Source organism: Rissa tridactyla, chromosome 8 (genome assembly GCF_028500815.1).
Source record: "Rissa tridactyla isolate bRisTri1 chromosome 8, bRisTri1.patW.cur.20221130, whole genome shotgun sequence".
NCBI lineage: Eukaryota > Metazoa > Chordata > Aves > Charadriiformes > Laridae > Rissa > Rissa tridactyla.
The window spans coordinates 8,280,996-8,305,798 of NC_071473.1; the positions used below are offsets into that span (position 1 = coordinate 8,280,996).

Consider the following 24,803-nt stretch of genomic DNA (forward strand, 5'->3'; position numbering starts at 1 on the left):
GGGTAATTAATCTCAATCACTCCTGGGCACTTTTCCTCTTGTGTTGCCGTTCCAGGCATCAACACACTTGCAGGTTTCCCCACCCCGGGACGCGGAGCTGCCATGCCCCGCGGTGCGTGGGGATGGACGTGCTCCGAATGGCAATGGTGGTGTGGACCATGCACCTTGCAAACACACACAGACCGCGGACCCGTCTCCCAGGAGGGGACTTTTCTCCCTTGGTAGGTCTGGGGATACATCAATACCTGCTGCAGGGTAATAAGCGCTCTGCCTCGCATCCTACTCTTATTTATTTTATTTTAGTTGAGCCATGTGAAGTCAATTCAAGTTTGTAGGGCGAGTCCATATGGCAGGAGGGACCAGGGTGATGCTGCCAAACCACAGCCTGGCTTTGCAGGGACACAGAGCCCAGCTGGCCCCGGGGCTGCCCTGCAGAGCCAGGTTTCACCCTGTGCCCAGCACAAGGGCTTTGTCCTGCAGCGCATCCCTTGTAGCAACGCCTGGCCGGGGAAAATAGCAGTCCCACTCCAGTCTCAGCTTTGTTTTGCCTTTCCCAGCTTGGTGAGCTCTGCCCGGCCCCTACCCAGGGCTTGTCCTTGACCTGGTGCTCGGGGAGTGGAAGCAGTAGCTTCGTGTCCCATGGCCACGGTGTTATTGCGGCAGCGGCAGCAGCTCCCTGAAGCCGAGCGACTGTGCTGTCCTTGAGCCCTGCCTTGCCCTTGCTGCGGATGGCAGCGGGCCCTTTCCCACCTTCCCTTTCCTGCTTATTATGCCACATGAGCCACTTGAACTCATTACTGTGGCAGATTATAGGTCCCCAGGTAATAACGCATATTCAGATAATTACTAACAGATCCTCTAATAGGAACGAACTCAGTTGAATCCATTCAGTCGCTGGGTAAATATTTATACCTACGCCGTCCTTATCGCCAGCCACCGGAGCGTGCGGCAGCCGGGGTTGGTGTCCTCATGGCTGTGCTCGCTGCAGGAGCTGGCTGTGGCTAGCGGGGAGCCGCGCTGGACCTGCCTCACACCGTGGCTCAGAACTGGCCAGGGACCCAGCGCCACACGGCGTGAGCCCAACACCATCTTCCCTTTCCCTCCTTTGAGCCAGCAGCAGCAATCCTGCAGCCAGCCTGCCTGCTGCTGCCCGCTGTGGTGAGCTGGGGACCGAGCCTGTGGCCACTGTGCCCGGCAGGCAGCTCTGCCTGCGTGCCCCGGTGAGATGTGCCCATCCCTGGGTGCCATTTCTGGCCACGCTCCTACCACCCCGTGCCATCGGGGCTGCTGTGGGGCTCGTGTTCCTGCAGGGCCGTAAGGAGCATCATGCCTCGGTCAGGGCTAAAGTGCTTTTGACAGGTGCTTTCGCCGCCACTGCTGTGCATGGCACCCACCACCATCCGTTGGCAGCACTTTCACCTGGCAGCTGACACCCCCATGGGCCCTGCCAACCGCGGGCACGGCCGCCTGCATGCTGGCAAGCGTCAGCCCCCCTCTCCCCGCCCGCCTAGAGCCCTGGCTGTAGAGGAGTCACCCTAATTGGACCAGCCGGCTAATTAGCCGTCAGGTAATGAATTATGCAGTGAAGCCTGGACTTCAGTGCAGTATTGATACCATCAGCTCCTCTCATTTCTACATGCTCCTGTTCGCTGGAGCGCTGAGCAGAGCTTGTAGAAGAACTTGGAAAACTTTCAAAGCAAATTAAACGTGTTAATCAGTTGTGCGCGGTGGCAAGGCACCGGGAGAGCAGGCGGGCGGGCTGGCACCCGCAGCTCGGCTGGCAGCCTCAGGGGCAGACGTCAGCTCCTCCTTTGCACAGCTTGTCACCCCTCTTGTGCTGCGGGCGGGCAGAGGACAGCCGTGGGGACTCGGTGCCCATGGGCAGCTGCCTGCCCCGCTCCGAGTGCCTGTGGGCAGAAGAACGGGGATGGGAGGATGGAAAGCAGATTCGGGGGTTGGAGGCTAGTGGTTCCTGGGAGCTCGGTGGAGATGCCTTTGCTGGAAGAGGCTGGAGGTTTCCCGCTGGGGAGGGGGAGGATGGGCAGTGGGGCACAGGTCCCCGAGCCTGTGCGTGGGACAGAGGGATGCCTGCCGTCCCCAGGGTCACTGCGAGCACAGGGCTGGCGCCCCGGGCAGCCCGTGTTCTGTGTCTGCGCTGGCTCTGTGCTGCTCAAGTGCTGGCATTGCCAGGTGACACCGCAGCTGTACCCGTCCTGGGGAGCGGTGGCAGAGCCCGAGGGTTCAGCCAACAGCACATTCCTGTCCCTTGCTGCAGCCTGATAAAATAATAAGAGGAAACTTGACCTACTTGAATGTATCAGCATCCCAGCACTTCCTCAGCATTAATAATTTCCAAGGGGTTAGAGGTTTCTGTTAATGATCATACTTATTTGCTGCCAAACTCCGTGTTGGGTGGAAGGAGAGGGTGTGTTAGAAATGTCTGTACCTCGGTGCAGAGGCACGGCCATGGTGGGGGGAAGAACCCAACAGCCAACACCAGCTGGGGTGGCGGCGAGGCTGGCTCCCAAGCATCACGTTGAGGGGACAGAGCTGGAGCTCAACCACCGCAGGGCAGCCCCAACCCACCGCCCCCAGGGCCTCGCTTGCATTCCCCATCCCTGCCGCCGCCAATAAACACGGAACCAGCAGTGAAACCGAATCATATTAATTAATAAGAAGTTAATCAAATTTTCGCAGTGCCCCCGGCCATGTGATCCCACCTTGGTCCGAGATGAATGATGCTCCTTGCGCAACTGGAAATACTTGGGCTTAATTTAACGTGCAGGTCCAGCCCTGCAGCTTGTCGCTGGCGTGGAGTGCGCTGCTGAGCCAGCTCCTTCTGGCCGGGGCTGCCGGGCGCTTGCTTGCTAATAAAGAGTTGCCTGCTAATAAAGAATTACTGCGGTGCTCCCACGGCGGCTCACGCCCGGTCAGGGTCTCCTCATCAGGAGACAAGGAAGGTAAATAACTAAGAGCGATGCTAAGTCAAAGTTAAACATCTCTGACTAGGGGGTCCTGGGATGGTCCCGCTGGGAAAGGGGGTGTTCAGGGCAGTTTTGGGGAGGAGAGGCAGGAACGACGCTGCAGCTCCTGGGGACGTGCCGGTGGCTTTGGTCTCCATGGGGAGGAGCAGGACAGGGCACTTGCCATCGATGTAAATGGTCCCCGGGAAGGTTTCTCTTGACCCAGGGCATCTCAAGAGCTCTTCAGCGTGAACAGGATCAGGAACCACTTAAGTCGCATTCATTATGTTTAAGTATTTATGAGCTGATAAATATTAAACAGCTGCTCTCTGGGGTTCAAGCCTGAGCGAACCGATCAAAACACGGTGCACGCAATGGCCGTGGCCGTGCTGCTGGGGGAACCGTGGCCACGGGACGTGCAGCACCAGGGCACGTATAGTTGCGTGCAGCCTCCTGCTGATGGGTGGCTGGTGTCTCTTGGCACCTCCTGGTGCCCTGTGCCTGTGCTACTGGTTTCGCTAGTGGGGCCCAAACCATGACAGGCACAAACCCGATGGGTCACCCCAACAGCCTGCGTGGCTGCGGGGCACCGCTGTGTCCCTGCACGCTCAGCTCCAGGTCTGGCATCGTGTTACTGCAGCCCAGCCCTCCTCCGCCAGCGAGCTGGGTTCAGCACTTTGAACCTGGCTGCAAGAGGTCCCCTTGTCATCCTCTCTTTGGACACTTCCATCGAGGCTTTGCAGAATGCTCTAGCAAGGATCTCCATCACCCTTTACAAAGAAATAATTGCCTTAAGTCGCATACCTTCCAGCCCAGTAAAAGTTATACAGCGGTTGTTACAATTTACATGCTGGCTTATAAAGTTCACACTTAAAGCGTTTTCCGCCCGACTGTTACAGACATTTAATGGCGTGGGAGCCATTCAGAGCAGCATCTGGATAAATGCTGCAATGGAAGAGCCCAATGCACATCCCCTGACGTCCCTGCTCCTCTGGAGACACAGACACGGCCCTTTACTGGTACCCACCTTCTCCCCACAGGTGCTGGTGGCAATCCCGGCACACCGAACACTGCTGCTAACCCCTGCCCGGCTGGGGAGGCAGTGCTGGAGCCCCATGCCCTGGGCAGAGCGAAACCATCCTCTGGTTTAGGCATTGCCGAGCACGCCATGGCTGGTCCTCGAGCCAGTCCCACCCTTTCACCCAACAACTCTCCTCTCCTCCTGACCGCAGCCCTGCGTGCCTCGGCCGGATCTCACGGCGCTCGTGAAGCCAGAGCTCCCAGCAGATTTGGCCATGGGGAGGGGATTAGTCCAGCTAAGCCGGTCTGCTTGAAATTGCGCCGCTGCGTCTGGTGAGACCTGCTGACGTTTCAGGGCTCTGGGGGGGAGGAGGCTAGCCATGCATCGTGGTCCTCACCGAGAGCCTCCGTGCCTCGGTGGCTGGCACAGGACCTGTGCTCAGCAGATGTCTGGCTCGTTTGCAACGTGGATGTGAGCAACTGAGAGCAAGGGCAGTGCCACCATCCTGCCCGCCAGCTCTGCCTGCCCCCCTGGCTCGCAGGGAACGGGGATGCTCCCCCGAAGCCTCTGCTCTGGGGGCTGCGCAGCCCCTGCCTGCGTGGAGCCTGGGGTGGCGCGTGGCTTGGAAGAGCTGGCAAAGAGGTTTTGCAGGCACTGGGCCCCCGAGCTGGCTTTCATGGCCAGAGCGGTGGCTCTGGCCCCTCATGTCCCCTGGGCTGTGGGCATTCGCGGCGGGGAGGACCCAGGCTGGCTGAGTTCCCTCTGTCAGCTCCTCTGCTCAGCGTTGGTGTCACCAAACCAGTGCTGCTCGATGTCCTTACCTACCCCTCCCGCCGCCCGGCCTCTTAAGAATGCAGATTGTCTACTCCGAGGCTTTTTAAGCTGTGTTTTTAAGAGCTCCTAATGTGATAAGCATTTTCAGCACATCCCTTCCTGGGCCCTCATTTGCTTACCCTTTGGAAATCTAATACTTGATTTAAGCACATTTCTGCTCCCTCTATTTGTAAGGACAAATGTAAAGTAATTGTTTGATATTGCAGCGGTTTCCTCAGGCTCCAGCTCTAATTTCCCACTAATACAGTATTGTCAGGGGGATCAATCTAACCCGGCACCTTCTGCCTCCTTGGAGTGGATTGCAAATGGCTTTTCTACTGCGAGGCTGGGATTTGTGAGTCTCGCTGTGAATGTTTTTCTCCTTTAAAGGAAAAATCATACAAGAAAATATCCCATCTTCCTGTAGACTGCCGTTAACCCCCTGCTCTCCTGCCCACAGCTGGCTCTGGGTACCCTCGCTGCTGGGTCCCCCCGCGGCTCCTGTGCCCGCTGCTGGATGATAGCGGAAGGGATGCAGACAGGGCTCTATTAGATGTCCATTAATTACCTCTAATTTCCTATTAGAGCTTGCTGGACGGTAATCACTTCCACTAAGGCCTCTCAAACTGGTCCGTGGTTGTGTTGCATCCCTGTACAGCCACCGTGCGTTGCTCTGAAGCATCCCCCCGCCCCATGCCCGAGGACAGAGGGTGCCTGAGGCCATGGCTCCCCACAGTCACCTGTGCCCTGATCCTGCTGGCATGGGGCTCCGGACTCGTCGACAAATCACCCGGGGTCTCCAGCAGCCCCACAGCCGATGCCTCCCAGGGGAAGCCTCCGGTGTGTGCAGGGAGCACCGGAGCGCGGGAGCAGCCTCGTCCCAAACCCTGCCCCTGGTCCCACCCCGCTGTGCCACCTTTCCTGGGCACTTGTCACAGCCTCCACGCCAGTGTGTCCCCGAGGTGCACAGAGCCAAATGGCTGCTCGGGCTGGGGTCAGGTTGATCCCCCTCCTTCTGCGTTTGCCTTGTGCAGCCCCCAGCAGAAAGCACAAGTTTCAGAGTGAAACATGTCCATAGGCCTGATGCTGTGACCCACCAGCTCCAGGGGTGCCTTTGTCCCCCACACTGTGGGGTGACACCATGTCCTAATGGGTTACAGCCAGCCGGGGAGGACCCCCACCCCTTTTCCTGCTTTCCTCCGGCACTTTCCCCGTAGCCCCAGTGCCGCCGGAGGACGAGCCTGAGCAGGGCTGGCCAGGAATCGCCCTCGCTGTGCCCAGCCCTGCGCTGGCAGCAGGCGGAGGGGAACTGGGAAGGGGGTTTTGTCCCTGTCCTGTCGCATCCTGAGCTGTTCTGCCACCGAGCACGTGGGGATCTAACAGCCACCAGTGCCCCAAGCACTGGCCCCGCCGTGGCACCCATGCTGTGCTGGCAAATGCGATGGGAGCCTCCGGGGAGAGCCCGGCTGCAAAACGGCACCGCCACCAGTCTGTGCAGGCATGGGGAGAGGCTGAAGGCTCGAGTTGAGATTTAGATGCTAGTGGTAAATTGCAACCTTTGACAGAAATGCCTGAGATTTACTACAAAAATCAATAGATGATTCAAACAGTCCAGCACTTGGAAAGGCAAATAACAGCACTCCAACAAGAGCCGTTATTGATATTCATGAACAGTGGTGCTCATTACAGGGCCTGCTAACAGGTTTGTAAGATGGATTGCTGCAGGATTGGATGGGGCTACGTGTGTGCATCCACAGAGCGGGCTGTCCTCTGACAGGCTGGGACCCCACGCTGCCTGCCTGTGCCAGGGCGGCTCATGCCCATGGCTGAGTCCTGTGGGGGCTGTCGGGACCCCCGGCTCCCCCGGCTGCTCATGGGGTGCTGAGCTGGATTCTCAGCAGTGCTGAGCCAGCAGCACAGCGATTCTGAGCTAGGAGCACAGTGATGCTCAGCCAGGAGCACAGCGATGCTCAGCTGGGAGCACGGTGATGCTACGCCTGCCTCCGAGTGCCCGAGGATGCAGCCCATCAATCTTGGCTCCAGGCAGGATGCGGAGCCAGGCTCCTCAAATGCGCTGGCAGTCAGAGGGTGGCTGATCCCGGGATCATCTCAGCGAGGTGCCGTGCAGTGTGGGGGGCAGTGCGGTGCTCGCAGGAGAGGCAGTGACAGGGCTGGCCTGGTCGGGGTGAGGGGCGTCTGCCTGTGTGCTGCCGGACACAGCAGTGCCGCAAGGACTGGCTGGGTTCAGAGACCAGCGGGTGGGCTGGTGCTAAGGGTCGGGACCAGGGACCATCCTGCAGGGACCAGGGCTGGTGTGCAGGTGCGGGGGTCTCTGCTCCAGCCCTGCTTGGAGAAGGTGCAGGAACTCCCAGCTCCCAGCCGGCACGCCCATGTTGTGCCTGGGTGCAATGGCGCGGGAGCTGCTGGGGGCACGGGCACCTCGAGGCACATCCCCAATGCGCAGCTGCGGGTGCCGCAGTGGCTGCTCAGCTTTGTGCAGCTGAGGCAGGGCAGGAGGGGAGGGTGAAAGTCCAGGCTCCCTGTCCCTGCCTGTCCCTGCCTGTCAGTGGTGCAGCACCTCCACCTGAGCTGGCTGCAGCCGCCGGGGATGTAAATCAAAGGACAGCCGTGACTAATGGAATGGGAGGTGTGCATGGGCCGGGGTGGGGGGCAGCACTTGACATTTCAGTGTAATTGTGGGCTCCTACAGAAGAGCCCATTAAGTTCAACCATAAATTACTGCTGTGTGCACCTAATGCAGTCTGTCCTCCTCCTCCTCGCACCTGGCAGGAGGCGGCATTAACTTTGGGGTTCTCCGGCACTCCCGAGTGGTGCCGTCACCCCTGTGAAGGGCTGTGCCACGGGTCCCCTCCTCACGGTGTGGGGCTGATCCGCTGTCCTGCCCGAGCCCCGTGCCCGCCACCTCGCCAGACCCACGGGCGCAGTGGGGCTTTGCACGGCCCCTGGCAGCACTTAGGGCCGCCCAGCCTCGCCCTAAGAAAAGCCCATGCATACGGACCGGTGGTAGCCGCTTTTATTTACACAAAGGGATCACATGCTGAACAAGGAAACTAGTGCCACTAAAGTACCCGTAACAGCAGGATTCTGTGCTTTATTCACAGGACAAAATATCGGTACAACATTTTTCATAGACTTCTTTTTCAAGCAGATACATCTCACTGTCCTCGTGGTTACACACTGCGCTTAAGTGACGAAAGGCAAAGTGGAGCGGCCAGAGCTCTGCCTGCCCCAGCACCACGGTGGGACGTGACCCCACGGGGGCAGCCCCAAGGCCACTGCCCACGGTCGGGGGTGTCCGGGAGGGCCCGTTTGCTCTGAGACACAGAGGAGGGATGTGCCTTGGAGCAGCCTGCACATAGGCTGCAGGACGGGGCCATCACCGTGGCCCTGGTGTCCATGTGGCAGTAAAAGCAAATGGGACCCCATGGAGCAAGCCACGGCACTGCTGACCTGCTGGGACGGGCAGTGCCTGCTGGGCACTCATCCTTCAGTGGCTGCGGCGGGACTCTGTGTGTTCCCCCTGTCTTGGCTCGCCCTGGAGCATTGTGGCTTCCCAAGGGCCAGGGAAGCCCCTCGCCTGCCTCTGCTCATGGATTCTGGGCAGGACAAGCTGGGCCGGGGGGTCTTGGCTCCAGCCCCCCTGGGCCCCCTCACGGAAGACTGCAGCCTCACGTCACTGCAGCTCTGCTCCCGGACACTTATTCCCACCTGAAGTCTTGCCCAACTGTTTCATAGAATTTGATATTATAAGGTCTATAAAAGTCCCGAAGCTGCTCGATCACCTCAGGGTCTATCTGTACATGAGTCCTGCCTTTGGACTTGCCCAGGCAGCGAGGCAAGCCGCTGCTCTCCGACTTTTTCAGGCAAGGAAAGCCTTTTGTCTTGTTGAAGTAGAAGTGCTTATCCGTGATAACCCGTTTGATGCCCAGGAAGTCCTGGACTTTGCCCATCTCCCCGGCTGGGTCCGTGATCAGCTTTTCCCCGCTGACAAAGTGGATCTGGGAGAGGGGGAAGTACTGGAGCCAGCTCTCCAGGTGCACGGCGTACATCCCAATGCGGATGGCATTCCAGGACGTGTCCACCAGCCCCAGGCTGCGGTTGCGGAAGGACAGCCCCTCGAAGGTGGGGATGTCTGGCTTCTTGGAGAGCGTCTGCGTGTAGTCCGAGATGGCCCGGGTGACCGGGTTCCTCACCACCACGATCAGCTTTGTGTCCCGGGACATGTTGAAGATCCGCCGTGGTGCCTCCTTGGTGACAAAGTAGCTGGGGGTCTTCTCCACCGTGATCTGGCTGTCGAGTGTTCGCGGCATCAGGCTCCTGCAAGCGAAGCAGAAGGTGATGGTGAGGAAGGAGCCAGGCCAGGTGCAGCACCGGGAGGTGGTTTCTGCAGCATGGGGCTGGTGGGGTGTCCCCTACCAGCAGGACAAGGCAGGACAAGGCAGGCACAGTTCTGCAGTGCTGCAGAGGGCCCCCGGCCATGGCTGTCGTCCCAGCCCCAGGGGACACCTGTGCAGAGGACGGGGGCACTGGCAGCCCTGTTGGCACAGCAGCAAGCAGAGATGCTCAGCTCCCGGGGAGGGCAGAGCCAGGCAGGAGGGAGGGCAAGGGCACAGCCAGACTAGCGGGAAACTCAGGGCTGCGTGGCAGCTGGGGCTGCTTTGTTCCCATCAGCAGTAAAATCGTTATCAGTGTAAGGAAAGCGCCTGAGCTCAGCCTGCAGCCGGGAAGGGGAGCGGGTCCTGCCACCCGCCCCAGTCCCTGGCACAGATGCGTTACCCAGCAGATAGTTTCTGCCGGAGCTCAGCCTTTCATCCCCTATTCCTACACCAGCTGCCATTTGCAGAAGAAATTACAGCGGTTCCTTCCGGAATTACTGCAATTACACGGCATCTCTCCTCCTCAATTGCATTACGGCACACCCCGGCTCCCACGCACCCTGTGCTGCCGGTGCAGTGAGCACCGTGCCAGGGCAGAGGAGGGTGCCAGCCCCGGAGCGTGCCAGCCTCCGGTACCCGGCGAGAGGGCAGCTCCCTCGTCCTTCTGCCTTTATCCCAGAGGCAGGCAGGAAATCAGTGCTGCCGGCACGCAACCTTTGTGCCCAGGGATGGAAAAGGCTGCTGGCACTGGGATGCAGGAGCGTGGCGGCTGTGAGATGCCACCGCCACAAAAAGCTGTGGGGAGTGACGGCTGCATCCCTGGGTGCTGTGCTGCTCCTCCAGCGGGAGCTGGGAGTGAGGGGCTGCCCAGAGACACAGGGCTCATATCCACAAGGATATCACCCACCCCACCAGGGCTTGATCAGGCTCCGAGATGGCGTCCTGCGTACACCCGTCTGTTTCTGGCACAGGGAGCCGGGCTGCAAGCTCAGGGAGGGAGCACCAGACCAGGGGAAAATGTAACCTCCCTCCAGCCCAGCTTAGCACTAATTAAATCATTTGCTTTGACATGTGAACATCCAAATCAAATAAAAACTAATGGGATGGAAAGATTTATAAATTGGTCTTGTATTACTAGAGTAAACTATCAAATCCATCGCAATCAGATTCATGGCGCCGCGGGTCCCCTGGCTGGAGCGGGCAGGGAGCAGGCAGAGAGCTGCTGCCACGACAGTTCCGGGCACGCAGGAGCCTTCGGCAGCGAGTTGGATGCCTACCTCGGTGCCATCGCCCTCCTTCCGCAGCCCCTTGGGGAGAGGTGCAGGCTGGAGGGGCACCTTCTATTCCAATTACACTCATTGCTCAGAAGCATCTGTGCCTTTTTCCACTTTGCGGTGCAAGTTGTTGTCTCGTGTTCATAAACTCACTGACTTGGATTCAGCAGTGCAGCAGAACACAGGCTGAGAGGCACCGCCAGGTGCTGCCTGGGGAGAGTTTCATGGGGATGTGTGAAAAGTGTCCCCAGGTGTGCTTTTTTTTTTAAGAACGGAGCCCGCTTGTTTAACGCAAGATGCCCACACGTGCCTGGCACTGAGCAGCACACTGGCTGCCCAAGACCCCATGGGCCACCTGGCCACAGGGACCCCAGGGAGCAGGAGGGGTGCCCCCGCCTCAGTCCCCTCCTGCTGCACCTCTCCAGGGGCACAGCAGGGCTCTTCCAAGAGGAAGGGGCAAGCTCAGCCGGCTCGCTCCCCTCATGGACCCATGGAGGTTCTTCAGTGCACAGCAAACACCTTGTGGTGCCGGGGACTGGGCAGCGAGGATGCTGCCCTCCAGCCGCATCCGCACCCTGGCAGCACCACTGCAGCCGCTGTGTGAGCACGTGTGTCGTTAACTCAGCTGGTGGGGCTCCTCGTGAGCCCCCCGCTCCCCCACAACACATCCCCCAGACGGGGTCTGCAGAGGGTGCTCACCCCTGCCAGGGGACCAGGGAAGGAGGCTGGGGAGGAGCTGGTACGTCACGTTAACAGACTGGGAGCTACGGATGTCTGGGCAACCCAGCGAGGCCCCGGGACAGAAGCAGTCCGGGAACGCAAACATCAGCAACCCTGTCTGCAGCAATTCAGCTGGTGAGAGCGCAGCACTGATTTATTCATGGGCTAAACCCCGCACAGGCACCACGGCCATGCTGCAACACGGGTGTTTCCGAGAGCTGCATCAGCCCGGGGACCGACACCACACACCTCCAGGGAAAGCAGCAGTCACTGCAGGGTCCCTAAAACAAGGTCCACAGCCACCAGCTTTGGGGCTTGTCCTGTAGAGAGAAACCTGAAGGAAGACCTAAATGGAGGAGATACAACAGCAGCCCACAACATCCCGTGTGACAAGAGGCCATGAGGGAAGACCCAGTGCATCGCGGAGGGCAGCAGTTTGTCAAGGGTGGTGGGTCCCCGGTAGACCCGGGACACTCCCTGTGAAGGTGACGTGTGGACAAGAAGAGACGGTGGTCCACGGGGACCAGATGAGCAGCTGGAAGAATCCCGTGGAGAGATACTAAAGAGACGTGCCCAGAGGTCTGTGCCAGGCTGTTGGGGAGCTACAGGAGATGATGGCTGAGGCTGGCCTCACTCCCCCCAGCGCTGGCACAGGGCCGTGGTCCCCATGCCCTGCGTCGCTCCTGAGCTGCCGGGCCACTGCCCCTTCGGTGAGGGGAGAGGGGCTGCCTGTCCTGGGGCAGCCTGGCAGCCAGTCACGCGCCCTCTTGACCAGTTTCCTCACTTGAAAGAGAACACACTAATCAGCTAGCATAAATTAACAGGGATGTTTTACGGAGGTACCTGAGGACGGACATGGCTTAATTGGCCTTTCCCACTGCTCCGCTTCAAACCCCATAAATCCAGATTACGATTCCCATTGTTTAATGACTGTCAGGAAATGCTAATTTAACGGCAGGCATCAGGGCTGTATCTCTGTATCACAAACAAGTTTCATCATAAATCAGCGCGGGACAGCTTTATAAGTGATTCACTATTACAATATATTGGTGGAGAACCATAAAACTGCTGTTTCATTAATGGCTCATCTTCAGGCTTGTTAGACTTTCATTACGTGAGCTATTAGGTCCATGTATTCAAAAAATGAAATTACAGGTTCTAATCCATTATGAGAAACACAAAATCTCTGCACAGTAAATTACTGAAATGAGACAAGAGTTGTTGTTTTTTAAATGGACTCCCAGTGTTTGCTGCTCCTGAACAACAGAGACTGCTGAGACAACAAAACACAACCCGAATAGATAAATAAATCACCAGTGAAACCATGCAAGGGGGAGAAATGTCATCCAGGCATTCATCTTTAAGCTAACGGCGGGATCCCCAGAGCTGCAAGAGCGGGGAAATGCATTGCAAACTTAATTACAGTTGACTTCAAAATGATATTTTTGGACTTCTGCATTCACAGAGTTATTTGCATACAAATAGCATGTCACATAGTTTTAAGCCCAAGACTCGCGTGTTTAGGTGTGAAGGCTCTCGGTAGCCTGCTTGCGGCGCCGCGTGGCCAGACTTAGCCAGGAGCCGCTCCTGCTGCTTCGGGGACCCGTCCTGGGCGATTGTGACTTGCTAAAGATCCCCAGCCAGCCTTGGCACCAGCTCCCGGCACGCACTGAATGAGCCGCTGCCAGGCCATGCCCACACTGATGCCAGCACAGTGATGGTGACGTATCGGCAACACCGGCGGGGAGGGATGGCTGGAGCACTTGTTGGGTGACACCAACCTGCTGTTCTTGGGAGAGTTGCTGGGTGCTGAGGGATGGTCAACGGCCACCTCCTCCAGCGCCCAGGATGAGGAGGGTGCTGCTGGGAGGGGACAGTGCGGCCGTCATCACGACCCTGCTAGATAACGGGTCCCTCCGTGACAGTGGAGTTGGGTGGTCACCTCTGTCGCAGGAGGTGCGGGGGGTGGCTTTGGTGGTCTGGGAGGGCAGCACGAGGCCACTTCCCTCGGCCCCAGCCCTCCAGCTTCCTCCACAGAGTGACAGAGCTGCCGATACTGGTGTCACACCAACCGCTGCCAAAGCTGTCCCCATCAGCACAGCCGGGCTGGAGAAACCCCCAGGCTTTCTCCATCCGGCAGTGGTCCACCAACACTGTGCCCTGGAGATGGGAATCTGTGATGCGGCAGAAATGGAGGAGGTCAAAAAACGCTGATGCTCAGTGAATACCAGGGCGGCTCTGCACAGAAATCATTAGGGACGTAGTGGAGAAAGCTCTGGGCTTGCAGCAGTGCTGTGGGCTGGAGAGCAGAGCAGCCTCTCCCCGGCCTCAACCCGGCTCTCTCCGACTGCCTGGGAGAGAAAAAACCACACGGGAGGGTCAGGGACATGCCCAGCGCTGCCCCAGCCCTGCTGCTCTCTGCGGAGGATGCTGTGCTTTGCCCCAGCTCAGGCTCCCTGCCCAGCTGAGAGCCGCTGCCCGCCCCACTGCCCATACCCACCCACAGCTGCAATACCGCAGACACGGCCCCGAGAGGCGCAGGAGGGGTCCCCAAGGAGGGACAAACCTCGCGGGAGGTGTCGGAAGCTCTTCCAGGAGCAGCGGTGAGACGCAGCTTGCACCTCGTTCCCTGCAGACGCCGTTCAGCAGCCACAGGCTTTTCACTTTGTTTGCTTTTCACTTTGTTTGCTTTTCATTTTGCCAAGGCATCCAACACACTGACCATCAGAGGCATTTAGTTTTTGGGGCATCACAGCTCCCCCCAGCACAGCCCATCAGTCGGGGGCTGCAGGCACCTGTGCTCGACGGTGCCCCTGCAAACACTCCCCCGGGGCTGGGACCCGCTGGGCATACTGGGGGGAGTGGGGCTTGGCCCCGGCCCCAGCCAAATCCCCTGCTCAACGCATTACTCTGGCCGGAGGGACAGCATTAATTCCTCTTGAAGTAGACATTATTTTCATCACGGTTACTCAATTCTTCAAGCCCTTCAGTGCCATTTGACACGGGCATTAACGCTCCCTTCCAACCTGCAGATTTAGAGGTTGCGTTTGCCCACGTTGCTGGAGCGGGGAGACACGTGGGGTACATCCAGACGCTGGCACGGACCCAGGAGAGCTGCTGTCCTCCGACGTGGCCGAGCTGGCATCGCTGTGCCCCACAGCACCTGGGAGCTGGCATGTCCTTGGGCAGCCCCCACGGCCCCATGGCTGTGGGGCGGCAGCAGCAGAGAGCTGGACCCTGGCTGCGAAGGCAGCACCTCGCCCTGAAGGAGTTAAATTCTCACCAGCACCTTTCCTAGACCTGAATTATTAATTTTCTTATAATCTGCCTTTGGGCACCCCGTGGCCCCTACAACACTCCCACATTAAAGAAACATGCGCTCCCTCGCTGGCTGCGCTGCTTTGATGTCGAACATGCGTGAAACACTCTCCCAGGGAGGAATTTGTACAAAAATTCATCAGACGATTGAGATATTGTAGATAAGCGTGCGTGGGGAAAGCGCCCATCCGACAATCCCATTAACAGCGCTGGCCCCTCCATCCAGCCTGCGGAGTGCGGAGGAGAGCGGAGCAGCTCCCGGGTAAATATTTGCCTGCTGCAGCTGGCTGTGTGCGAGGACGCGGCGGGTGCATCCCAGGCTCTCCTCAGAGGCTAGCGACTGACATCTGCGTAATCCTGGACTCCATCCGCTCGTCGGCATGAAAACAAACTGTTTAATTTGGCAAAGAACCCCAAGCGCTGGCTCTTGTGATGAGGGTTGTGCGCTTTCCCTCTTCCAGCTGACGTCGCAGGCTCAGCGGCTGCATGCGGGGACGCTGCCCATGCGCAGGCAGGGAGAGGGGACCCCCCAGCCTGGGAGCCAAAATACTCCAATGCAAGCGAGCACCCACTCGCCACCCTCCTGGTGGGGCCAGACCGGCTGGGGCTCACAGGGCGGTCGGCAGCGGCGAGGGTCCCTGTCCCGTGTGGCAGCGGGGAGCTGGGAGAAGGGTGGTCTGCGAGCGCGTCTCCAGCTGCAGCTTGACGTGTTGGAGACGAGCACAGAAACTCTTCCAAGAGCACCGACTGGCACTGGGATGGTCCTGTGGGACCGCTCCACCCTGACCCGGCGGCAGGTCCCCTCCCCACACCACAGCCTGCCCCTCGCCCCCCCACACCCCGGCCGGAGCTGTGCCAGAGGGCTGCCCGCCACGCTGTCCCAGCTGGAGCAGGGGAAGGCACGGGCAGAATCCCACCGGGAATGGAAGAGTGGAAGCGGCTGCCGCACGGGAGTCAGCACCCAGCCCCGAGCTCCTGTGCCGTGCCATGGGTGCATGGAGCCAACAGCCACCACCGGCTCTCGCCTGGCTCAGCGGGACTGCGGACGGTGTCAGTAGATGAAAGCTCAAGCAAAGCCACTCAGAGGTTCAAGCAAAACTGGGTCAAGCACGCGAGAAACCGAGGTGTGAGGAAGATAAAAAAACTCTCCCCGGCTGAGTGACATTGCAGCGGACGTCTAGGACACAGGGACATCCCAGCTGAGGGATGCACAGCTGGTGCTTCGCAGTGAAAGACCACTGTGAGGGGATCATGGGGCAAACAGGAATCCCCCAGCGCTGCCGCATCCCCTCCCCTGCCCCGCTAAGGCTTGTGGCACGACAATAACAGGGTTGGGGAGGGGGCTGGCCCGGGAGCAGGGGGGACTCGCTGCATCCTCCAAACCCACACAGTTCAAGAGGGATGCAGCACGTCCATCCCGACGAAATGCCACCCCAAACGACCGTGGCCGGCCTGGCCCCGCGTCCCCGCTGCCACCACCCCGCACTAAGGCAGCCTCAGATTTAATGATGGATCCGCTGCCTTTAATAAATGTTTATGTTCAAAGAATTTACACCAGTGCTCACAGGCAGCTAATGAGGGACATTTCAATGCATAAAAGCAGTGTGAACACAGTAATTAACTTTGTTGCTGATTCATTTTTAATCATTTAAATGCTCCAGAGATTTGCAGTGTCCTTTAAGTCAACAAAATCTTTTCCAAAGGGCATGCTGCCAACGCCCTTCATGCACACCAGCGGATGCCTAAGTCCCACCTTCCTAAATAACCGGCCAGCACCGACTGAGGGTCTGACAAAGTCCGAGGCCAGGAAGCAGCAGGAGGTGAGGGCTTCCCAGCGCAGTGCTCGTGGACCTCAGCTCACCATCCCTCCCGCTACCGCTGGGTCGGGGCAGACAGCCCCCCAGCAAGCCCACACACTCCAGCCCAGCGTGAGCCCAGCCGCTGGGTGAGACCCTGCGGCTCATGGAGAAAGGCTGCGGTCTCCCCTTCTCCCATTTCCAGGGCAACTCCTTCCACAAGGGACACTTTAAAAAATGAATATTCCTTTAAAAAAAAAAATCACATACTATGCCCCAGCTGCTGCAGTGATGCCCTAATTAAAACCTGGTGTCAGAGATATGTTGCCCACTGGGTGATCTTTCAGTGCTCAGGAGCGAGCAAAGGGATGGGACAATGTGCTGGCACCACCAACAAACCACACCGCCCAGCAGCGCGTCCCACCGACCCCACGTCACACGCCAGCGCTGAGAACGGGTGACTCCAGTCACATCTAACACACCAGCTGCCAGGGATGCAGACATGACACAGTCATCATGCAGAGGATCCAGGGCTGCAGACACCCGTCTCCAGACGCAAATGCCGGGTACTGATGGCCCCATGCCTGGGTGGCTGCTGTCCTGATAGAGGGTCTTGGGCACCACCTGCCCCAGGAGCCTGCTCTGGTCCCTGCTCCCAGCCCAGTGGCAGCAATTAGCAGACACACCAGCCCCAGCCAATCCCGGAGCACACATCATGTGGCAGAAACCATAGATGGCACCTCGATGGACACCCAAGGTCACCAGGGACCAGCATCCTTCACTTTTCAGTTTCATGAAGCATCCGTGCCCACAGCCATGCCAGCTTATGAGCTGGATTTCTTGCTACCAAAGCGAAGGTTACAACAAATTGCCGCGTTTGCAAAAAAGGTCACAGAAGACAGAGCAAGAACACGCATCATTAATATTGAAGGCCTGGCACCCTGCGTGGATGTACCTCCCTGTGTTTCTTCCAGCACCTTGGCAGGGGAAGCCCTCCCGGGGCCTGAGCAAGGGGCTCCGCAGCACCCGAGCCCACCCAGAGGAGCGCAGGGGCAGGACCACAGCCCACAGGCAGATGTGGGCAAGGCAGTGACCAGGGAACACGCTGCCTTCAGGGCAGCTCCTCACACAAAAGTCTCTGCCGGAGGTTTCGTACCCGTTCCTCAGAGACCGGGCACTCTCTGAAGTCAAGGAAATTTCAAAGCATCCTTGAAGCTTGCTGCCTTCCTCTCTTCTTACTAATTAACTTTAGCAAAATGCACTGTCAGTCAAGCCCACAAAACAGTCCGTGTCGTTGGGCAAAGCATAATGGGCTCCCATTTGTGTGTGAGCCAACCTGGCCATTAGTGGAGAGCAATTAGTGAGGCGGAGTGCAGGAGCCCGGTTTGCCCGCTCCCTCCTCTCCCTCCCGCAGGCACAGGGATGCGAGGACGGTGCAGCGATGCTCCCGGCCTGGCGGGGTCTGCTCTCCCGGGGCAGCCACAGTGCCCACCGCTCAGAGGCCGGCAGTGCCCCTTCTGCTGCCACAGCCCTAGGAGCACCCCAAAACCAAAGGCAACGCTGGGCAAAGCCCCAGCAGTGGGGGTGCCCCCAGGGACCTGTTGCACTGGCACATGGGGAAGCCCGAGCTTGGCCCAAGGGCCATCCCTGGGCCAGGATTCAGGCAGATGGATCCGTGCGGGAGCCAAATGGGGCTCTCCCCTGTGCCAGCGCCTGTCTCCTGGCTCGGCTCCTGCAGACAGAGGTGCAGCGGAGCCTGCCAGGCAGAAGCCGAGCTCAGCCCGCAGCCAAATCTGCCAGGAAAAGCCCCTCTCTCTGAAAATAACGCTGGAGCATCCTAGAGGGTTACCTGGGAATCCTAAGGAGGAAAACTGCACCCCAAGATGCTGTAATTACAGTCACTGCTCAAAGATAGCTGCAAATTAAACAACACCATCTTCCCTGTGTTCTGGAAAATATTGAAGGTTATTGGCACACACTACCTGCAGCAGGAAAAAGCTCTGTATTGAACATTTAGTCCAGGATTGGTAATGAATCGATATTCCCCAGTAGCTGGCTGTTTGGTTTCAGTTGTCTTAAAACAGATCTTGCTAAAAATACCTTTCCTGTAGTGTATCTGTAGCTAATGAGGTGGATTAGAGGCTGATGGGAACTGGAAACGGCACGGGTGTTTTGGGGCTGAAGTCGGTGGGCTCCTGGCACGGGGGGAAGCGGAGGGGTCTGGCTGTGCCCAGCGTGCCATCTCCCAGAGCGGAGGGAGCCAAGGCTGCCCCGGGCAATGGCAGGAGCTAAGACAGGAGGCACCATGAGAACAGCAGCTGTGAGCAAGCACGACATTTGGAGCCGGCAAGGACAGGCGGATCAGGAGATGTCCCCTCCCGCTGGTTCTGCCACCTCCGCGTCAGACCAACTCCAGGGCAGGGGAAAATGCGTAAAACCAGGAGCTGATGTTTTCAGAGCATCAGAGGGGCTCAGATCTCACGCTGTTCTCAACCACGTTGAAGACCTACTTGGCCCCTCTGCTCGGCTCCCCACTGGGGCACAAAATGGGAAGGATGGGGCTGGACTGGGCGCTCGGCTGTCGCAGCAGCCAGGGAAGGCGAAGTCTCTGGTCATGATGGGGAAAGTCTTTGACTTTCCAAGGGATCTGTGCTCAAGGCTACCTGCAGAGACCCCACCACACCACAGTGATCCCCAAGCATGGGAGCATCACCTCTCCCTGGCTGGCAGCTGGGGACAGACTCCAGCTCTGGCCAGGAGCAGCCTCTTGGCCCCAGGGTCCCAGTGGGCCAGCCTTTCCCAGCCAGCGGTTCCTGGTGTCAGCTCTGCCATTCCCTGGGACACGGCCGTCGGCAGGACCCTGCTCTCCTGCTCCCGGGCCTCTTGGCATAGCGACAAGAGCTCATCGCGCTGCGGGTTAGACCTGCTCCACATTTAATTGCTCCACTTGCAAGGAGGAAAATCAATTCCACGTTTTATACATTAGCAGCCTCTGTGCTTAAGTTCTGGCACATTTGTGAGGTTAAAAAAAAAAAGTAATAAAACCAGGGAAGTGTCATTTAATTGTTTTAGCTGAACTAATTTGGAGCCTCCGCTGCTCCGGCGTGATCTCTCCATCGATCCAGACACAAAGCCAGGCCCCAGGCAGCACGCTGCTCACCCGGCCGCGCTCCCATCGCTGCCCCTGCCTCACTCGGCAGCTGCCTGTCACCACTGCCCTGCACTGTCACAGGCTGCATCCCTCCCAGTCATGGAGGAGTCCCTTCACATGGAGGATTCCAGGTTGAACCATGGCTCAAGGGAGGAGGTTGGATGCCCCATGCTCACTGCCACAGCCCCTTGGTGCTGAAGTGTGTGTGGGAGGGGGACACAGCTCCCACCTCCTGGACCAGCACCACATGGGGTGCCCACAGGTGCCCTTACATGCCCCAGGCAGGGTCTGTCCCAGCACCCAGCCCCTTCCCTTTGGGCCAGGCACTGGTAAGCGCTGCCCTGGCTGGGCTCTGCAGCCCTGGGTTTCCTGCGAGGAGCCAGGAGCACTTCTGCAGGAGCAGCACCATGAGGTTCAGTCCTGCACTGCCTGCGGGGCTCCCAGCCCTGGGCTCTCCGCAGTGACCCTGTGCAGAGGAAGCACAAGAGCCCGGAGATCTCCCAGGGCCAAGGACTGCGTGGGGGAACCCCAGCTCAGGACTGGGGTGGCGCTTCCCAGCCAGGCCCTGACCATGCACAGCTCCCCTCTGTGCGAGGGGCTCAGCCAGGACCTGTGCCCTGCTCCATCACCCGCCTGCTACTCTGGATGCCCTTTATCAAACCACTGCTGCTCCTGTCCTTACATGCCTGTATTTGCAGGGCTGCTCCCAGCTGTCTGCTTTTAGGTGATGCAGGATGGGTGACAGTGTCTGACGTCAGGGGAGGAAGCATTTGGGGTAGGACAGACCTGCTGAGGGGTGAGAGCAGGCGAAGGACACTGCTACATCTGTTCTCCAAAGGTCAGAAACCAGCATCCTCACGCCACAGGCATGACTCATGTCTGCCCAGCAAGGAGACAAACCAGGACCCCAGCAGAGCTGGAAGTGAGCACCATGTCACGGTGCCTCCCGACCTGCTTGGCAGCTGACGTGCTTGCCCTGCTCTGGAACAGGGGACATCTGCTGAGAAACTGCTGTCAAGACGGAGGGGCAAAGCAAGCTTGGTGCATGGCCCCGTGTGCTGCCTCACACCACTCAAAATGCTTCGACACACTGACTGCACCAGACATCCTTCTCTCTGCTCGAGCTCGCAGGCACCCGGGACTGGACCGAGCCCTCCTCTGCCTCCCGAGGCTAATGCCGAGCAAAAGCTCCATGTCCCTGCCCAAGAGCAGCTCAGGGCTCCTGCAGCGCTCCACTAACAACTGGGTCGGACGCTGTGGGGATCGGGGTGTGAACTGCCTGCAGCACCGCGTGCAGGACCACAGGTGGGGGATGAACCTATGGACAGAGGATGAGCCCACGGGTGCTGTGACCTGCTCACACGCAGTACTCACTGCCTCTCTTCAAGCACCCTAGAGCTCCTCACAAAAGCCTTTACTGAAATTTAAATCCCACCATCTCCTGCTGGAGATGCACTCACTGTTCTCTGCAAATTATTAGAGATCTCGGATAGACCCACACCTATCTGAGTTCAGAGAGACAAGACGGCGGAGGACAGGGACTGTCCCTCTCACACAGCCAGAGATAAAAGGCGATGGCAGAAGGGTGCTGAGGCAGGCACACTGAGTGGGGCTGCAGGGAGGGTAGCCACGCCGTCCCGTGGGCTGGTCATTTACTCGTGTTTTGGAGGCCCCTTCACGCAGGCGAGTGTTTTCTCAGACGGGATGGGAAACCTGTTATTGTCCCGGCTCCTGTTCCCGGCGGGGCTGGGGCTCGGGCCGTTGCAGCCGCCGCGCTGCCGTGGCTCCAGCAGCCATTTCCCGCGGCCGTGGGGGGACGAGCCGCGCAGGGCTGGGGCACGGCTGCCCTGCCCGGAGCCGGCCCGGCCCCCACCCCGCTGGGCACTGCGGGAGGAGGAGGGAAAACTCCCCGAGTGCGGCCGGGCGACAGGCTCCGCCGGCGTCCCACGGCCACCCGCCCGTGCGGACCGGAGCGCCGGCTCCCGCCCCGCCGGTGCGCCGAGGGACGTGGCGGCGGCCGCCGCGACAGCGGGAGCGGACCCGGGACCCGAGTCCGCCACCGAGAGCGCCGGGAGGGGAGAAGGCGGTGGGGACCGGTCGGGGGTGATCGCGGTCCCGCCGGCCGGGCAGGGCAGGGGGCGCCCGGGCAAGGCGGGGGCTGCCCGGGCGTGCGGGGGCCGGTCCCGCAGCGCCGCCCTCACCTGTACCACTCCAGCCCGCGGTCGTAGTTCCTGTCGAAGAAGTGGGGCTCGGTGCCCAGGGCTCGCACGTCGGGGTGCACCCGGATGAACTCCAGCACGGCGCGGGTGCCGCCCTTCTTGACGCCCACCACGATGGCCTGCGGCAGCCGCTTGGCTCCCGGGCGGGCCGGCCCCGGGGGGCTACCGGCCGGCGGGGCGGGGGGCTCCCGCGGGCGGCGGGCTGGCGCGGCGCCGCCCGGGGGCTCGGCGGGGGGCGGCCGCCCGCACGGCCGCGACTTCTGCAGAAGTTTCTTGGCGGCGGCGGCGCTGCGGGCGGGCGGGCAGCGGGCGCGGGGCGCGGCGGGGCCGCCGCAGCAGCAGAGGAGGCTGTAGCAGAGGTAGGAGCAGGAGAGCGACAGCGTGAAGAGGACGAGGACCCTCCGCGCCAGCCGCCGGGACGGAGCCGGAGCCGCAGCCGGGGCCCGCCCGCTCGGCGCCCTATGCGCCATGGCTCCATGGGGCCGCGCCGCCGGGCATGGCGCGGCCCGGTCCGGCGCGGCTCGGCGGGGCCCGCCGCTGCCCCCGGGGCCCCGAGGCGGCGGCGCCCCGCACCCTGCGCGGTCGCTCCGGCATGTCCCGCGGCTACGCGGCGGCGCGGCCGGGCCGCCCCGGGGGGCTGCGCCCGCCGCCCCGGCCCCTGCGCGCCCGCGGCCCCGCCGCCGCGGCTCCCATCCCCGGCGGGCGCGGCTCGGCTCGGCTCGGCTCGGCTCGGTGCGGCTCGGACGGCGGCGGCTCCGGCTTTCGCCTCCGCGGGAAGTGCCGGGGCAGAGGCGGCTGCGCTGCTATTTAAGGGGCCGCCTGACGTCAGCTCCTCCCGGAGCCCCCGCGATCGCTCGGCGGCCGCAGCCTCCCCCGGGCCCGGCCGGGATGCCGGTACCTGCAGCACCGAGCCCTCCCGGCCGGGCTGGGGCTGCCACGGGCCTCCCCCGCGGTGCCCGGCTCTGCCCAGCCCTGCCCGGGCGCGGCCCCAGTGCGAGCATCCCGCCCAGCCCCGCCCCGGCCGATCCCCCGGGCTCCGCCGTGCCGCTGGGGATGGAGGGCAGGGATGGAGGCGCCCGCTGTCCCGCCCGGCCCTGCAGGCAGCTCCGAACCCGCAGCGAGTCGCCAACTAGCCAGACAAGCGGTTGCGGGGCCGGGGACATCCCCGTCTGCGCCCGCAGCCCGGGCTGGGACAGGGGGGCCGGGAGCTGTGCCCCCCGCAGCCGCACAGCCGCCGGACCGGGAACGCGAACCGGCACCGGAGCGGGTGTGAGCAGCCACCGGTTCGGGAGCCGGGCAGACAGGGGGCACAGCTGGCAGCAGGCTCGGGACCTGCTGGTAGGGAGGCAACGTGCCCAGCCGGTCCCTAGGGATGCTCCTTCCCGGGTGCTGGAACCGCTCTGCCCCGCAGCCAGCTTCCTCCGAGGGAGGCGACGGGAGCGAAGGGAGGCCGCCCTGCATGGTGGCAACGATTTCTGTCCTCATCAAGGCCAGGAAAAGCAGCCAGCCATCGGCCGCTGTGGTACCGCCAGCAAATAAGAAGGAAAGGCTTGAAGAACATGCAAGAATTAAATTTTTCTGCCAGGCTGGGGATGCTCAGCCTCACCTGTATGGTTTGTGATACCCTACAAGCAGGCTGATCCAGGAAAGCCACAAGGCTGTTGCAGAATATGGGTGAAGGTTGTTCCATCCCCATCCCTCTGTCTCCCTCTGCTTGACACAGCTTCCTTCCCTCTCATGCCCTGACATCCCAGGCTTCTGCTTCATTGCTCATGCTAAAGCCAATGGCCTGTGTGCAGCACCACTTAAACATTAACAGTCATCGCCCCTGCTTTCTCAGCACGGAAAGCTTGTTCAGCTGCAGAAAACTACTTGTCTTGTTACTTGGGAAGAAGGATGATAATAGAAAGAGACAGGCAAAAAGTGCCAGCCCAACACAAACAAGGATGCTGCAAGCTCCCTGGCAGCCAGTCCAGGGCGGGTATGAGGTTTTCTCTTGTGCAACACCCAGGAACTCAGTGCAGAGGTAAAGAAAGATGGAAAAGACAGCTGAAAAGCAGTGCTTTCAGCAGCCTCTTTCACCTGTGCTGGTGTGGGAGCAGTGGGATTGGACCTCCATGGGTGTTTAAAAATAGTTTCTTAAGGAAGAAAGAGTCTGCTGGCGCAGGAGAGCTCTGGAACTGGAGGACAGGGGCTGAGTCCTTGTGGGGCCAACGTCATCATCCTGATGTGATGTGACCCACACGGGTTTTACATTTGGTACCTTGTGTGCTGCTGTGTGTGACAGCAGCTTCTGCCGGGGCGGGCTGGGCACCAGCACCTCTGTGCAGGACAAGGCAGGGAGACAGAGCTGTGCAGCCAGCGTCAGTCCGGAGGAGCCGGCCAGCACTGGACTGTTCCTGGCTGGTGTAAACTCACCCACCGGGCCGTATGTTCCCCACCTGAGCCAGTGCAGTGCCCAGCAGGGAGGTGGCACTGACGGAGCCCGCGGGGCTTCAGCCCCTGCGCCGGGGCATGCTACCTTGCCCGGGCAGTGGTAGCAGGGCAGGAACACCAGAATGGGGATATCTGAGGGGTCAGGCATCGGCAGGCTCCCCTTCCAGCAGCGGAAGGTGTCACTCAGTTCCGCTCCATGACAAACTACCAAAATAAATCTGTGGAAGGGTTGCTTTTTCCATTTTTAGCCGTTTTATTACCTCCATGTGGTGATCCAGCCTCGGCAGCAAACACATTGCTTTGGCATGAACATTAGAGGCGTCTGGATAAATAAAGCTGGTGTGGATGCCTAGACACCTCCAGGTTTCTCTGCTTGCAAGGGAGGAATGTTTTGTAAAGCTGACAATTTTGCTTTCAGTCTTTGTATCTTTGCAGGGCATGTCTTTTCCATGACATGTTTGCTGTTTACACCCCACTCCACATAAGCAACAGCTTTCCAGTGTTTTTGGCACACTCCCGGCCCTGTCGCCTGTGCTAGCAGGAGCCCCAGGAGTCAGCCCTGAGTGGGATCCCCCCGGGGGAGAAGCCAAGCACTGTGCTGCTGCAGGAGCTGCCCCGCCATCATGGGAGGAGGGAGCCCTTTGAATCGCTGCAGGAGATTCCCCTGTCACTATCTGGCATCTTGCAGCACCGGG

General features: G+C 60.1%; 1 protein-coding gene across 1 annotated transcript; it reads right to left on the bottom strand.

Annotated features, from left to right (window-relative positions):
* Positions 1-8,516: 8,516 nt before the first annotated feature.
* On the bottom strand, positions 8,517-22,142 carry HS3ST2 (heparan sulfate-glucosamine 3-sulfotransferase 2). The gene is made up of 2 exons (XM_054212430.1): positions 21,655-22,142; positions 8,517-9,135 (listed from the first exon to the last, which is right to left on the bottom strand). The coding sequence occupies exons 1-2, from the start codon at positions 22,140-22,142 to the stop codon at positions 8,517-8,519; spliced, it is 1,107 nt and encodes a 368-aa protein (XP_054068405.1).
* Between the last annotated feature and the right edge of the window lie 2,661 nt (positions 22,143-24,803).

Excerpts from the sequence above, each read along its gene's own strand:
- HS3ST2 (XM_054212430.1), bottom strand. The coding sequence starts at position 22,142 with ATGGCGCATAGGGCGCCGAGCGGGCGGGCCCCGGCTGCGGCTCCGGCT. Across the intron at positions 9,136-21,654 it reads CGCGGGCTGGAGTGGTACAG|GAGCCTGATGCCGCGAACAC; the intron begins GTGAGGGCGGCG and ends CTTCGCTTGCAG.